The 15,531-nt window shown below is 32.9% G+C and overlaps 1 protein-coding gene across 2 annotated transcripts in view; it reads right to left on the bottom strand.

Moving 5' to 3' along the window:
• Positions 1-5,129: 5,129 nt before the first annotated feature.
• The window catches only part of LOC138707952 (membrane-associated tyrosine- and threonine-specific cdc2-inhibitory kinase-like), a 196,892-nt gene continuing 186,490 nt past the window's right edge, over positions 5,130-15,531 (bottom strand). For both annotated transcript variants that reach the window (XM_069838022.1, XM_069838024.1), the window contains one exon: positions 5,130-11,052. In XM_069838022.1, coding sequence (XP_069694123.1) covers positions 10,896-11,052 — 157 coding nt within the window. In that variant the 3' untranslated portion in view covers positions 5,130-10,895. The remainder of the gene's footprint in view (positions 11,053-15,531) is intronic.

The raw sequence follows: 15,531 nt of genomic DNA, 5'->3' as shown, positions 1-15,531 counted from the left end.
AACAGACTAGATGATAAAAGCTTCTCAACCAAATAATATAAGGCATTTCCCATATTTATTCTGTGTTTAATTTTCTCTCGTATCATTTATATTTGTTACTGTTGCTCCAAGATATTTGAACTTCTCCACCTCTTCAAAAGATAAATTTCCAATTTTTATATTTCCATTTCGTACAATATTCTCGTCACGAGACATAATCATATACTTTGTCTTTTCGGGATTTACTTCCAAACCTATCTCTTTACTTGCTTCCAGTAAAATTCCCGTGTTTTCCCTAATCGTTTGTGGATTTTCTCCTAACATATTCACATCATCCGCATAGACAAACCCTCTCTGTTATCCTGGACTTTCCTAATGGCATACTCTAGAGCAAAGTTAAAAAGTAAAGATGATAGTGCATCTCCTTGCTTTAGCCCACAGTGAATTGGAAACGCATCTGACAGGAACTGACCTATATGGACTCTGCTGTATGTTTCACTGAGACACATTTTAATTAATCGAACTAGATTCTTGGGAATACCAAACTTAATAAGAATATTATAAAAAACTTCTCTTTTAACCGAGTCATGTGCCTTTTTGAAATCTACTGATGTACTATACCCTTATACTCTCATTTTTTTTCCAATACTATCGAATAAAAAAATCTTATCAATAGTCGATCTATTAAGACTAAAACTGCACTGATCCCCAATAATTTCATCTACATATGGAGTTAATCTTCTCAAAAGAATATTGGACAAAATTTTATACGACTTCAACAAAAGTGATATTCCTCGAAAGTTACTACAGTTAGTCTTGTCCCCCTTCTTAAAAATAGGTACAATTATGGACTCTTCCATTGTTCTGGTACAATTTCCTTTTCCAAAATAGCAAGTACAAAGTTATAAATTTCGCTAGATACTGCGCTTCCACTCTCTTGTATTAATTCTGCTGGAATTTGATATCTGGAGACTTGAACTTTTCCAGATTTTCTATCGCAAATTCGACTTCAGAAAGTGTGGGTTTGGGTATAAATGGCTCAGCAGTTTGTATTTGAATTTCGTCCTGATCATTTATATTTGGCCTAAGTACATTTATAGTTGCCCAAAATAGTTTTCCCATCTGTTCTGGATTGAATGAGAGTCTGCAAGCAAGTCACCATTCTCATCTTTGATCATGTTTACCCTTGCCTGATATCCGTTTTTAAATTCCTTTATACCCTTATATAAATCTCGAATGTTTTTATGTTTACTATTTGTTTCTACCTCATTCAGTTTATCCTTCAAGTAATCTATCTTTTTATTCCTAAGCGTATGACTTGCTTCTCATCTTTCATTGAAATAATTATCTCTATTCGCCTCAACTGGATCCTGTAAGAATTTCAATTTTGCCTGTTTCCTTCTTTCAACTACCATGGAACAGTCTTCATCAAACCACGGTTCCTTTTTCTTAATTTCATAATAACCTATGCTCTGCTCAGCTGCAATTTTGATACTATCTCTGATATTTTCCCACACCCTATTAATATCTAACTCTTTCTCAACTTCGTCGGAACTTCCTAAATTGGCAAACCTATTTGAATTTTCGACCTGCTAATGTTGCTTTGCTTCCTCGTCCTTTAATTTCAGAATATTGAATCTACTACTTTTAACTTGTTGCTCTACTCGCTTGGCTACTAATTGTCTTTCTCTCAATTCTCCAATTGCCAAATAATGGTCAGAATTACAGTCTGCCCCTCTGAGAGTTCGAATGTCTACTATACTTGTAGTATGTCTTCTTGTATCTCTCAAGATATGATCTATTTGGTTGTGTGTCAAACCATCTGAAGAAGTCCAAGTATATTTAAGTATATCCTTATGGGGGAATGTTGTACTTTTGGCAATTAAATTTTTTGATGTCGCAAAGTTGACTAACCTAACTCTATTGTCATTACTAGTTACGTGTAGGCTCTTTTTTCCAGTAATCGGTTTAAAAATATCCTCCCGTCTAACTTTAGCGTTGAAATCCGCAATAAAATTTTCATCTGATATCTGGATAACTGATCAAAAGTGTGTTCGAATTCCTCATAGAAGCTATCCTTTTTATGGTCGTCTTTCTCTTCTGTGGAAGCATGAGCATTTATAACTATGACATCGCACCACCTACCCTTAAGTACTAAATACGATAACCTGTCACTGATAAATTCGACCCTTTTTTACTGCTGGTTTTATTATTTTATGAACAACGAATCCTGTTCCTAATTGCTAATTATTGTTTCCTTCCCCACAGCACTTAAGTTATTTGTGAGAAAATGTGGTTGAAAGTACTTAAGATTTCGTAAATTCCGTGAAATATTTCATTTCTATTTTAGTGTGTGGTGTGGTTTATATATATATATATCTCCCTTTGCCACTAAAATTTTAAATGTTTTAGTTTGCCCTGGATGCAATTAACTCATGTTTTTAGAAATGTCACTTGTACCCCTTTGCTTCTGATCCCCTCATATTTAAATCGTATTTCCTCTCCAAAACAAGCAATAAGAATTCAAAATATTAAAAATATTAATCCTTGAAGATGGAATTGGCGAGGGACTGACACTGCCACAATCCAACAATAAATTATATTACAATAGTCGGGTAAATGGGCATGACAGTCTTTGTAAGCAGAAAAGTGTCAGTCCTCTTATTTATGGCGGAGCGGCAATCAGATCAAAAGACCTTGTCAACAATGGTTATCCACGCAAAATCCATTATGGAAAGTTTAAGACTTCTTTCTTCACAAATTTTTGAAACAGTTGTAGCTAGATAGTCTAGGAAAGTCCTTCATAATTTTGGTACTGTGCTTCTGTCTTTTGCTACAAAATGCCGAAACTGGAAACTTCCAAATGTGTATTAATAAGCCAATTGGCCGGTTTGTCCAAGTATTGTTAGAAGACTTAACAACTGTTAAACCTTCAACAGTTTGTTAAATACAGTTTTTCCATTTGTTCAACACCAGTTTGGCTTAACAGATTCTTAACCGTTTGTTAACTTTAAATGTAGGATTTCAGGCCGTTAACTCATTTAACAAACAGTTAAACATGGTGGATAACACCACAGCTGTTCAGACGAAAGTTGTGAAAGTAACATGTTATGTTTCTCTTTGAGGTATGTTTAGAGTAAGGGACGGTTTCACCAAGCTTCAGTAAATCAGTCCAAATGAAACATTAACTAGTACTGAACATTGAAATATTTACACGATTACGTTTGTATGTGAGCTGTGGCCGTAGACTTCAAGCCTAGCAGCTATATGTGCCTCGTCGCGCTGGTTATGTCATGACATCCCGATGGAGTAGTCAGTAGCGTGTTGGCTTGCCATCCCAGGGGCCCGTGTTCGGTTCTCGGCAATAACTTTTTTTTTTAACGTAACTAATTTTTATACATGTTACCTTTCTTCATTTTTATAATTTTGTGTAGTGGAACTTATTATTTCGCAACTCTGGCTCCACTAGGAGAATTTAAGAAACTCTTGGGAGATCAATTTTCTTCCCGAAATAAAACAAAGATAAACAAACAAATTAAAGAAAAATAAAAGAAATACACATGTGAATCTAATACATTGTCTACATGCCATCGGCGTCTATCACTGCCTGGCATTTTCGGGGCATTGAGTCCACCAGGTCGCGGATATAGTTCTGGTCCTTAGCGAAATCTTCCCAGGTAACCAGAACTTGGTCCCAGAACTGATCTGGATTTTGAGGTGGGATGTCTCGATATTTGTCAATCCTCTTTTTCATGCTTTTCCGTGAACCGTCTTTGAACGTTTATGACGGTGTGCGCGGGGTGATTATCCTGCTGGAAAATTAAATTTCCATCGGAAAGAAAACGATTATAAATTCCAAGAATCCAGCTCTTTCGCTTCTGTTTTAAGCCAGTGCAAACATATCTTATCGCTAGCTATAATATAACTCTAATAAATGAAAGTTAATATAGCAATTAAGTTTTGTTATGTCTGAATGCACATTATGTATTAATTTACTAATATTTCTTAGGTACCGGTATGTAGTTATAATAATCACTTTCATGTCTTAAAATAAAACTCAGTTGTATGTTACCTAGTTGAAATAGGCCACTTGTTCCAATTCACTAGCTACTATTAACTCTAGATTCTATGTTACTAGCTCTTCAACTATAGCCGATGTCAATAGTGCTTCAAAATACGCAGTGAGTAAATAATAAAATGTTTCAGCAGCAATTGCTTCTTTAGGACGAAATTACATATAATTTATACATGAACCTAAATTAGAGAATTTTATATGATACGGAATTCTCCTCGGGGTTTTCTGTACAGTTGACTACACACACATTCGTGTAATTATTGTCACCTGGTGGTCATAATGCTGAGATTTTTCTAAACAGAAATTCATATTTAGCATTATAAAATGTAACCATACATAATAATTATTATTATTCAATAGCAGTCAATGCAACTTTCATTTATCAATTCTCTGTACTGTATGAATCATGGCTACTGTAATAGGTTACAATTTTACACATGTTTCATGACTTACTCCATAGTACAGAATTTAAATAATAATATCAGCCAATAAGAAGTTGTCTTATATATGCAAAATCATTACCAACTGTTGTTGAGTAGTTAGAATAGTATTAACGACAGTTGGTTATTTTAAACAAAATTATGTTGGAAAAATGGAAAACATCTTAACAAAACGTTAAAAATAAACCAGCTGTTAATTTAACATTTGTTAAGCCAAATTAAACATTACTTGGAAAAACTGGCCAAATGGATTTTACATTTTCAGTGTTTAACAACAGTTGGGAAAATGGTTTTGTGTCAGGCCTGTAATAAAGAGGTAAAAAATAGAAGAATCTGACTGGCAACAATGACATGCTGATAGGCGTGGCTATTTTCAAAAATCAAATCAATAATGAAAATAATGACAGGCATACCGAATGCTAATGTTTAAAAAGCGAGGATAGTTTCTGGTGACAACTTTCGTGAAGTAATGAAGTTAATGTCCCGACATGTGTCTGCCTTCCTCCAAGAGAATGTTGGACCCCTTACAGTAAGTGGTTTCCCATGATTTCTGTCGATTCATTGCACACTGGCTAAGGAAATTGGAGTGTGGAAACAAAATCGTACATCAATGACAACAAATATTCTGTATGATATAAATTATATAAATGTTTATTTATTTCTTAAGTAGTGATTAAAAATGTACTAAAAATAATCTGTTTTGCAATACTATTAATGGAGTATTTTAACACACAGGAAAATACAAAGTACAAAACACATTGCCTTAGATCAACACCATAATATTAACAAATGTTTAAGAGCATGAAATAACTGACTGAGAATTAATAAATCAGTGGTTGACATGATCATGTACCTAGGACGTTCACAGCAAATACTGACTAAAGGGGTTTTAAAATATGGAAAATTGAAGTGTAATAAATGCACTTTACTTTTGTGATTATTACGAGCCTTTTACTTTAATGTGAACACTTTAAGACCTGCAACTCCACTGCAATTAATAGAAAAATTCAAAACTAAATTACAGATGCTTTTTAACAATACTGAATACAATATTTGTGGTACTATAACTGATTTCTAATTTCTCAATCATTTGTTTCTTTCAGTAATTACTATCATCACCACCAAAGTATACCATGCTTTTAAGGTCACTTTAATAACAGAACACTTACAATAAACAATAATGAAAGAAGTGATACAATTTTCAAATTGTAAATACAATATTTTTCAACAAAAAATTGAGATAATATTCTTTTACTGATACAAGAAAATTAAAAACATAGTAACTATAATATTGATTCATGATACACTTTTCTTGAGTGCGATATTTTTTTTTTTTTTTTAAACAGAACAGGTATAATTGGATAACACATTATTTTACTGATACAGGAAACGAAATACCGAATTTATCGTGTAATTTGCTCAATTCTTTTTACCCTTTTTGGTCTTGAAGTATTGGGCTGGATAAAATACATAGATTTATATAATGGAGGGCTTTACTTAAGTTTTGTTCTAGTATGGTTGAGAATAGAGTTATATCAATAATTTTGTAACAATAAGAACTTTCAATAATCTTCATTTAACTACAATACTTAATGTTGGTACGTGAAATACGTGGAGCAAAATCAAAATCCGAAATATTCATTCAAAAATTCGGATGAGCAAAATACATGGGGAGTAAATTACACGAGGAAATGCGGTTACTCATTAACCATTTTATCAGTTCATGATTAACTTTTCGTTTTGATTTTTAAATTTGTTTAAAACTTACAAATCAGTCTTAAAAATATATCTCTGTAAAGTACCACTTATTGTGTCTAATGGCTGAATAAGATAAATGCACATGATACAGTATTAGTAAGCTGAGATTTTCAATTTGAAACTACATTCATTAACAGAGAACGAAAAATTAACACAAAACATCTGTGACGACAATCATTAAATTGATATAGTAATTGAACATTAGTATAAATTACTTTTAATGCACGTTAAATAAGACGCATTAAAATGACATCAAAGACTGAAAATACTCATAATTGTGGTTCATTTTTATGTAATTGAAATATAGGAAATAAGATCTACAGGTAAGAATAACACAAATACCACATACAAGTCATGTGTCTATTAGACATTTAGGAACTGAACACTGAAGTATAACAACAGTCACCAGATGCAATTGTACACTGAAGCATACGGCTTTAAAAAAGGTAAGGTATAAGTAGTTAAATGTATATTATTATCAAAATCTCCATTGCATCCAAAAGTTGTAGGAACAAATGTAATAGATTCTCTCATGTCACATAAATAAATAATCTTCAACTAATAAAAATAACACATTATAAAACAATCACACAATTAAACTACATATCACAATGAGTTTAATATGAAGGAAGCTACCAAATTCACTCCCCAAGGCACATGGTCCTTCACTGCATAAACTTTATCAGACTTTAGATCATTCTACTGTATTTCAATGTATTTTCTCCAGCAAATAAAGACATTTCGGAGAACTATTCACAAACTTCGCATTTGTGACTGAATAAATCTAGAAACATTAATAAAAAAATACTATATTTTATAAATCCGGTATGTGGTATGAGGTATGTAGCAATGTTGCACAACTGAAAGCAATTGTCATACAAATTAGCATAAAAGGAATTCTATTACTATCCAGTATGTACTGTAAAGAGCATATGGATATATTAAATTTAGGCTAATTTCCTTAACAATAATACCAATAGTTCATAAAATTGTGTATCACAGGAAATATGCAGGAAAAAGTTGAGTGCACAATAACTCTCTCTATTAAAGCATCTTAATTATGAATCTATCTAATATCTCTGTTAATTTATGATTCTGGAATTCACATCTTTTTTTCTAATCATGTAATTTTGAAGCCTGCAACAATTTAGCAATTATATTTATCTGCCTGAAGTGATACACAGTTTCATTTCACGTTGTATACAGAGTAATATCGTGTAAAATGAAGACTTACTCTTAATGACAAAATAGTGCTGTAATATTTTGTATCTTATGTTTAAGTCATAACTGTGAAATCCAGTTTGGCTATATTTAAACAGGAAGAATAGTTTTTCTTGGGGTTTATCATAAAGTTTACCTTTCAAAATAAGAAGTATTCAATCTGAGGATAATAATGTAATGAGTAACAATGGAATCTTTACAGAAATAACTCTTCTCATTTTATAGCAAATGTTAAACAAATTGTGGTGAATGTTTACAAAGTTTAAAACTTATAAGGAGTTTTAAGAATGTCTGAAATCTGATTATGAACGTGTCATAGCCACATGCAGACAGTACACAAATTCACTATGAAGGAGAAAAAATATGTTCACCACAGATATCAAAGAAAATATCTTCACCTGCTGTACTTTAAAAAGATAATACTGAACACTGTTGTCATAACAGAGAGTGAGATAAAGGGAAAGTAAAAATGTCCGGAAATGAATTTATATTACATCAATAAAGTATGACTGTCAATACACAAATACATTCCACATGTACAAACTTAAGAACAAAACAAATAATGCAAATATTAAGGAACTAAAATAGGAACTTTGACTGGTATAGCAGATCCTGATTCTCCACAGAATCAAGTCACTAAGATAAATGCTATATTGCTGCGAGCTAGCTAAGTGACGTTTTTATTTATTTACATGCATGAAAAAATGGCAAACGATATTGTCTCTATAGTGCCATTCGATAGTGATTTTGCAGCTGATTCTGCAAACCCATTATCTTTAAGATTAGGGAGTCAGGACACAGCATTTGACCTTAAAACTAGGACTAAACATGAAAACCTTACACAAGTGATCAAATTAAAGCAGTTCTGGTTGTTCATTACAGAATTTTTTTACTGTTTCAGTGAATAGCAACCAGATTTATTCATTATCTTTTCAGAAAATTTGAAATAATATTAACGAAAAAGAGTCTATAGCTGTAAGTAAGATGTTTTAGTTATATACAGTTTTGGTTAATATTTTGTTTAGATCTGCCATCTAGCTAAGTTAAGAATGATTGTGCTTACAAAAATTACGCTGATATATTGTTCTGTTGATTGCACTACTGGTCACATTTGACAGTGCTCAGTGGAGGAAAGTTTATTGGATTAACACATGTTCATAATTTTTCTCCTCTAATAACCCTTGTCACCATAACAGATAAATTCTGTAGGACTAAAACATATTAATATTTAATATTTAAGTACATGTTCATAATTCTTTTGTGTCGGAAATAATGCTATGAATACTAGTAACAATTTCGATTTGCATTTGCAATGTACATGTGTATCTTCACAGCTTGTTGTGGATTTACAGCATTTTGCTATAATTTCTAGACAGAAGTTTCTGTTTCTTCTCTTTGTACAAAGGGTATTATTCCAGTAATGCATAGACATATGAAATATTGCAAATAAAACATATATTGTATATGTAAAGGAAATAATAATCTGAAGCACAATACCAAACATTTCAAACAATGTATTAGTCAATTTTTGGTGTATTAGTACTATATAAGACAGAAACATGCTTTGGGATAAGTAATCATATGATTAGTATGGTTGCAAAAATAAATCATATTAATACTGAAAATATAATATACACCCTTCACATACTTTCTAATGGGAAAAATTGTTTGTTTGCTTATGTATGTACATACAAATAATTGTAGGACTAGATTAAACAATACAATTTGCAAGACTTGACAAAGGCCATGCGACAAAAATTTTAAACAACTATTTTGTACATAATTATTTCAATGTGGCTGAGTAGTACACATTGATAGTCAACACTGTGTGAACATGTTTAGTACTTTAAATGTAAGGCACATGTACAAGTAATTGAATTTGCTTAGAAGGAATGCACCCATTTTATTTCCTAATTCTGCATCATGAGTGGCAACACTGTTTAACAAATTTCAAATAAATGGAAATTACCTACAGAAGTATGTATTGATCATGAATCATGTCTGAAGATACATACATATTCAAACTCCAATTTCGTAAGTAAACAGGACGTTGTATCATTTGAAACATATCGTGATATTTTCATCTACAGGAGGTAGTAGTTGCATATTGGTACCAGTATGTAAAAAAAAAATTAGGAAGTCACAGGATACAGTTTATTTTCTAACTTAAAAAAAAAAACATAATTAATGAACCTTCACTTCTTATACACCACATGTGTGTGTAATCTACATGGCAATTATTAGCATGTAATTTCTGAAATGGTATAAATTTTGTGAAAATTAAATTAACGAAATGCAATATCAAAATATATTACTATTGTATAAATATTAGACATATTGGAGGAATTTCAAATTAACTGTTACTACTTCAGAATAGAAGTTGTGTTCCTTAACTTCAAAGTAATATTGACTGTGGAATGTTCATCATTCACTAAACAAACTAAACTTTCAATATGCAAAACAAGAATAAGACACAAGATAATATTACAGACAATTACGAAAGTCAATGACCTGTACTCATAAAGGTACAACATTGAGCAAGTGCTAACTTACACATGTATGCAAAATTGAAATAAGTACATTAGACAGTGCCACTTACGTAACAGAAAACTTAAGAGTGTTTTAATACCTTTGCATTCTTCAAAACAGTCAATTCTAAAAAAATATACGAGATTACCATTTAAAAGTCTGCTCATAACACAGTGTAAAGGAGTATAATAGGCACATATGTAATTTCTGAAAAAGCATTTCTTAAAATGCTTCCTCTATCTGAGATCTTCTCTAAAAAAATTATATGGAATTCTCTTGTCTCAACTTAGCGAAAATTTATTCTGGGAATAATTTTCAGTAAAACAGAACTCAAGTATGCCCACTGAACATGAAGAATATTACTGGCTGGGTAATCAATTTCACTTTCTTTAAATTGTTGGTCATGAATACATAATTACAATGTCTGCTTTATAAATTTTTTTGAGACAATTGCCAACAATTATGACTTCAAGCATTTGCGTGAACATGGAAATGTGAAATATGTGTACATAATAATCTGTATATTCTTCCTTATTGGTACGCCTAGAAATAATTACTCAAAAATCTAAACTAACTTAGCTTAGTAAAATTTAGTAGCATAAAAAAAATTGTCTTCAAGAAGATCTCAATAATAAGTGATCACAAAAACATAAGACAATTGCACTGCATTACATTTAGAACATATCCAAGTAGAAATCTTTATGCAATTTCTTTCACAAAATACACTACTGGTATGTTCAGACTAGTCGTAAAATACTGGTTTGTGAAAAACTTAATATAAAATATGTCTGTAGAAGAAAATAATAGTCACTGAAGAGACAACTGCCTCCACCCCAATCTAAAATCCTCTCAATATAAAATTGAAATACTAACTTTGTATATGATTAATATCATTAATCTTCACAGCTTTCGAACATCTGTAACAGGTTGCGTGCTCCTTTAGGTTTCCTTGCAGATGAGCGGTGGTAAATGTCACGTGATATTTCATCACGAAATTCATTCCTATCACTGTATTGGTGGAGCTCTTCATGTGACACACACATGCGTTTTCTGAAACACATAAGAGTGAGGTAAGAATAGCATTGTGGTTCTCTATATAACAATGGTTTTTAAATCCATATACACACCGAATTATCTGAACACTTTGCAAATATACTGGAAAATCTTGACTATTTCCATCATTATATTATCAAAAGATATATACCGAAATGAAGTAAATTAATATGCACCAAAATAAGAAGACGAATTTCCTTTCTCTGGATTACTCATAAAAAACATTCATTTTCTATAATCCGAAGTTTAAGCCATTTGACTTCATTTACAGCAGGTTATTTGCTACATTACTACTACATATCTGCCCATTCGTAATGCAATAAATAAGTACTACATAATTTATCTAAAAATTGTACGATATAAGCAGATACATATGTAATTTATTTCTCACAAAATTACATTAAATTGTTGTATGTACAGTATAGTGGAATGATTGATATTTTTCTATCACAAAAAATTTATATTTAAAAGTGCATAAATAATGTCATAACACCTTGTTCCGTACACTCACATGTGACTAATGGATTTATGACAAGGGACGCTAATCCTATAACAATGAAGCACTGTTCGATAAGGGTAATAAATATTTCATTCCACCTGGAGGCTACTGACAAGGGAAGCTTCAGAATCTTGTCATGTTGTGAATTTCATTCAATTTTCGTATAAAGGAAGATGGAAAAAAAAAAAAGACAATGTAAACTGCAAGGTCCTAAAAAGGAGGTGTGAAAATATTCAAAATCGCTTGAGTAGTTCAATAGCTCTATTCATACAGTTGGCTTTCTAAGAACCTGAAGCACTCCCTTCCTTCCTGTGTGGATGCTATTGTGGCTAGCTTATTGTATCAGGCACCCTGCAAGCAAAAGCATCCATACAAGTATTTATTTCAGTCACATTGTCGCATATTGATGTAGACCAATGCATGTTTTATTATGTCTTCAATATCGTTTAATCCATTAAATATTCCGACTTCCTACGAAATACTTTCGTGAGATAAATGTTAATGAAACTGCTATTCTCTCCCCACATGACTGTCAAATGAGTGAAAATATTGTACATCTTCTAGAGAATAACTCTACAGCATCCAGCATTGCACCTGAAACTACAGCATCACTTGATACCATTGATGGCACAAACACCGAAGTGGACAGATATGACAATGATATTGAAACAGAAGTTAAATAAATATGTAGGCCTATGTGAAATATAACAAATCCTGATGGCTATTTTATGAAATTCAATAATACTCTAAAACGTAATATTAACAATGTAGGTGAAGACCATGACAGACAGTGGAAGAAACGTTATTTACTAGCTACTGTGACAATGAAATATAAATATGTTACGCCTATTAGGCAACTATACAGATGGAAAAACCAAATGGAAAATAAAACAAGTAGTCACTTTAAGTACAGCAAAACCTCGATAAGACATGCCCGCTTATTACGCTATCCCATGTAAAATGCTTTTTTTGTCCGGTCCCTGAACATTTCATATATAACGCCTTTATAATATACCCCATTTGTTGCACTCAAGTCCCGTATGATACGCTATTTTTTGGATTATTTTCGATGTAATTTTCAGCAATGTACTGTAACAGCAATGAATCATTTTGGCCATTGAACTTACTGGTGCCATTAACCTTAAGAGTATTGGTATTCGACCCTTTACCTGCGCATTTAAACCTTCATACTATACAATACCCCACCCTCTTAATACCCTCTTTTATTCGACCCTTTACCTGCGCTTAAAGCTTACACACAGTTACAATACCCCACCCTCCTGCTAACCCTCTGTCTCACACAACAACCCTCACTTGGCCGCAAAGAGTTTGTAATACTTACTAGAGACACATACCTGTGAGTGGCAGGCAAGGAAAACGTCACAAATTGAATCGGCTAGCATCCACCATTAAAGGGAGTGTTTGCGGCGCGAAATTCGAAAACAGTACCACAATACATTGATGTAGCCTGGTGATAGACACTGTTTTAAATATATTTTACCGAGGATGGGTCGTGATGAAATAAAGATGAATGGCAGAGGAGCGCTGTATTTATTGAAGTATTATATGATTCATCTTTGGTGATGATATAAAAAAATTAATTCAAACACCCATATATACTTGGGATAAGTAAGTGAAATATTGAATAATGGCAATACCAACATGAATTTTCAGTATTACCAGTATTTTAAGGGCCATAATAATAGATATCTACTGTAATATTTAAAATAATCTATATTTTAGTCCTTTCATGCAAAGGAAGAGGAAGATATATGGTGCTTAGAGAATGTTTAGTGGTGAAATATGAGATCATCAAAATTCTGGAAACCTTATTTAAAACATAACAAGAATAAATTTTTATCATAAAACAATTTATTAATTGTACAGCTGTCAGTACAGTCTTTTTAATGCTGCTGCAGCAGCAGCAGCAGCAGGCCTAGTATTGGTGATATTAGTAGGCCTATTAGTAGTGGTAGGAATAGGCTTAGTAGTAGTAGGTCTAGTACTGCCCATGTCTCACGTCCTGAACCGAGAGTTCCCTAGTGCTTATAAACACGCCTCTTAGTCTGCTCGGACCGGCACGGCAGCTGCAGCATGGCGGCATGGCAGCATATTACATGTGCGGAAAACATTATCCTATGCTAGTGCAGGGGTTTTTACTGTTTATAATACTGGAAACTGTAATTGTGGTTATCACTATCGCTATTATCTCTGATGGAGATTTCCTAAAATGTATGTACACACTAGGCCACTCTTCGTTCAGTCTGGACGACTGCTGAATTACCATAGAGCAGCATTTCTCAAAGTATGTTCCGGGGTACAGTGAGCCCTATATGATTTAAAATTTTATTTTATACCTTTTTTTTACTTGGTTATTTAACGACATTGTATCAACTACTACGTTATTTTGCATCGATGGGACTGAGGATAGCAAAATGGTATTTGGCGAGATGAGGTCAGGGATTCGCCAAACATTACATGACATTCGCCTTACAGTTGGGGAAAACCTCGGGAAAAAATCCAACCGGGTAATCAGCGCAAGCGGGAATCGAACCCGCGCCCGAGCGCAACTCTGAATTGATAGGTAAGTGCCTTAGTCGACTGGGCTACTCCAGTGGCTATTTTATACTTAGTGGATACTATAAAAATATATAAATGTTACGAAAATATGAATTAATAACATGAAACCACCGATAATAATGATGATGATGATGATAATAATAATAATAATAATAATAATAATAATAATAATAATATTCCAATAATATGCGCAATAACAATATGTTTAATGAACATCTAAAACGGAAAATACCCATAATACTTATCACTTTCATCACTGGATTCTCTGCGTATGTGTTCACTAAAACAAAATACCGAAAAGACAAAATGCAGAAGTACAGCAGAAATGAGACAAGAACTTTCTGCCATAAAACCAGATTGCAGGCTTAAAAAGCAAATAATTACATTCGTCCCACTGAACAGAATTATTGAGATACTAGCTTTCACTTGTCTGTTAACTATTAAATACTAATAAAATATTACAAGGATTCTGCAGTTACACTTTAGATTAAAAGGGGTTTCGCGGTGGAAAAAGTTTGAGAAACACCGCCATAGAGGAAAGAGTTTACGGATGTGTACACGTGATAACTGTAATCGCAATTAGGTCGATAATCTCGAGTAGAGACTAGTCTACCACTGGTATTAGTGTTTAGTTACAGGAATTGATGAGAAGGACATAATTTGTTTTGTGAGGGACAGCCTATACATTCGCTTCTCCACAGCTGATCTTGCTCCATAGCAGACATAAGAAATCCTGAAAAGGTCAATGTGTTGAGCGTAGGGTAGTAGGCACATGCGGTACCCAGGACCTCCCACTCTCCCCCTCTGCATCTCGCCCCCGCAAAGAAACAGCTCAGTAAGTGAGGCACGGGCAGTAGTAGTGGTAAGAGTAGGCCTAGTATTGGTGATATTAGTAGGCCTAGTAGTAGTGGTAATAGTAGGCCTAGAATTGGCGGTATTAGTAGGCCTGGTGGTGGTGGTGGTGGTGGTGGTGGTGGTAATAAATTTGTGGCCATCAGCTATATTTTCACGAATAAAGTAGAAGTACCAAACGGAAATTACATGATTTCATTTATTCTGAAACAAAACAGTTTTATACAGATACTGTCTGAGGATTTTCTTATGCACTTTGTTATCATAATCCACTGTAATATGATGGCACCTAACCCTTACGTACATTGTTAAAATCAACCGTAAAAACCTGATTAATGTGTTTCTGGAAAAACTTTATCCAAGAAATGTTCCGACATTCTGTAAACACATTGCAAGGAGGAACTGCATTTAGAACATTTTTCCAAATATTAAGATATGCATGCATCCTACAATAGTAAGCTATGTTAGAATAATTATTTATTTGTGGCTCAGTATTTCACCATTTTTTTATTATTTCCCTTCAAATGTACTCCTCAAGTAAACAT

Source organism: Periplaneta americana, chromosome 10 (assembly GCF_040183065.1).
Source record: "Periplaneta americana isolate PAMFEO1 chromosome 10, P.americana_PAMFEO1_priV1, whole genome shotgun sequence".
NCBI lineage: Eukaryota > Metazoa > Arthropoda > Insecta > Blattodea > Blattidae > Periplaneta > Periplaneta americana.
The sequence above is the reverse complement of the archived record's forward strand: the minus strand, read 5'-3'. Positions and strand labels throughout refer to the sequence as shown.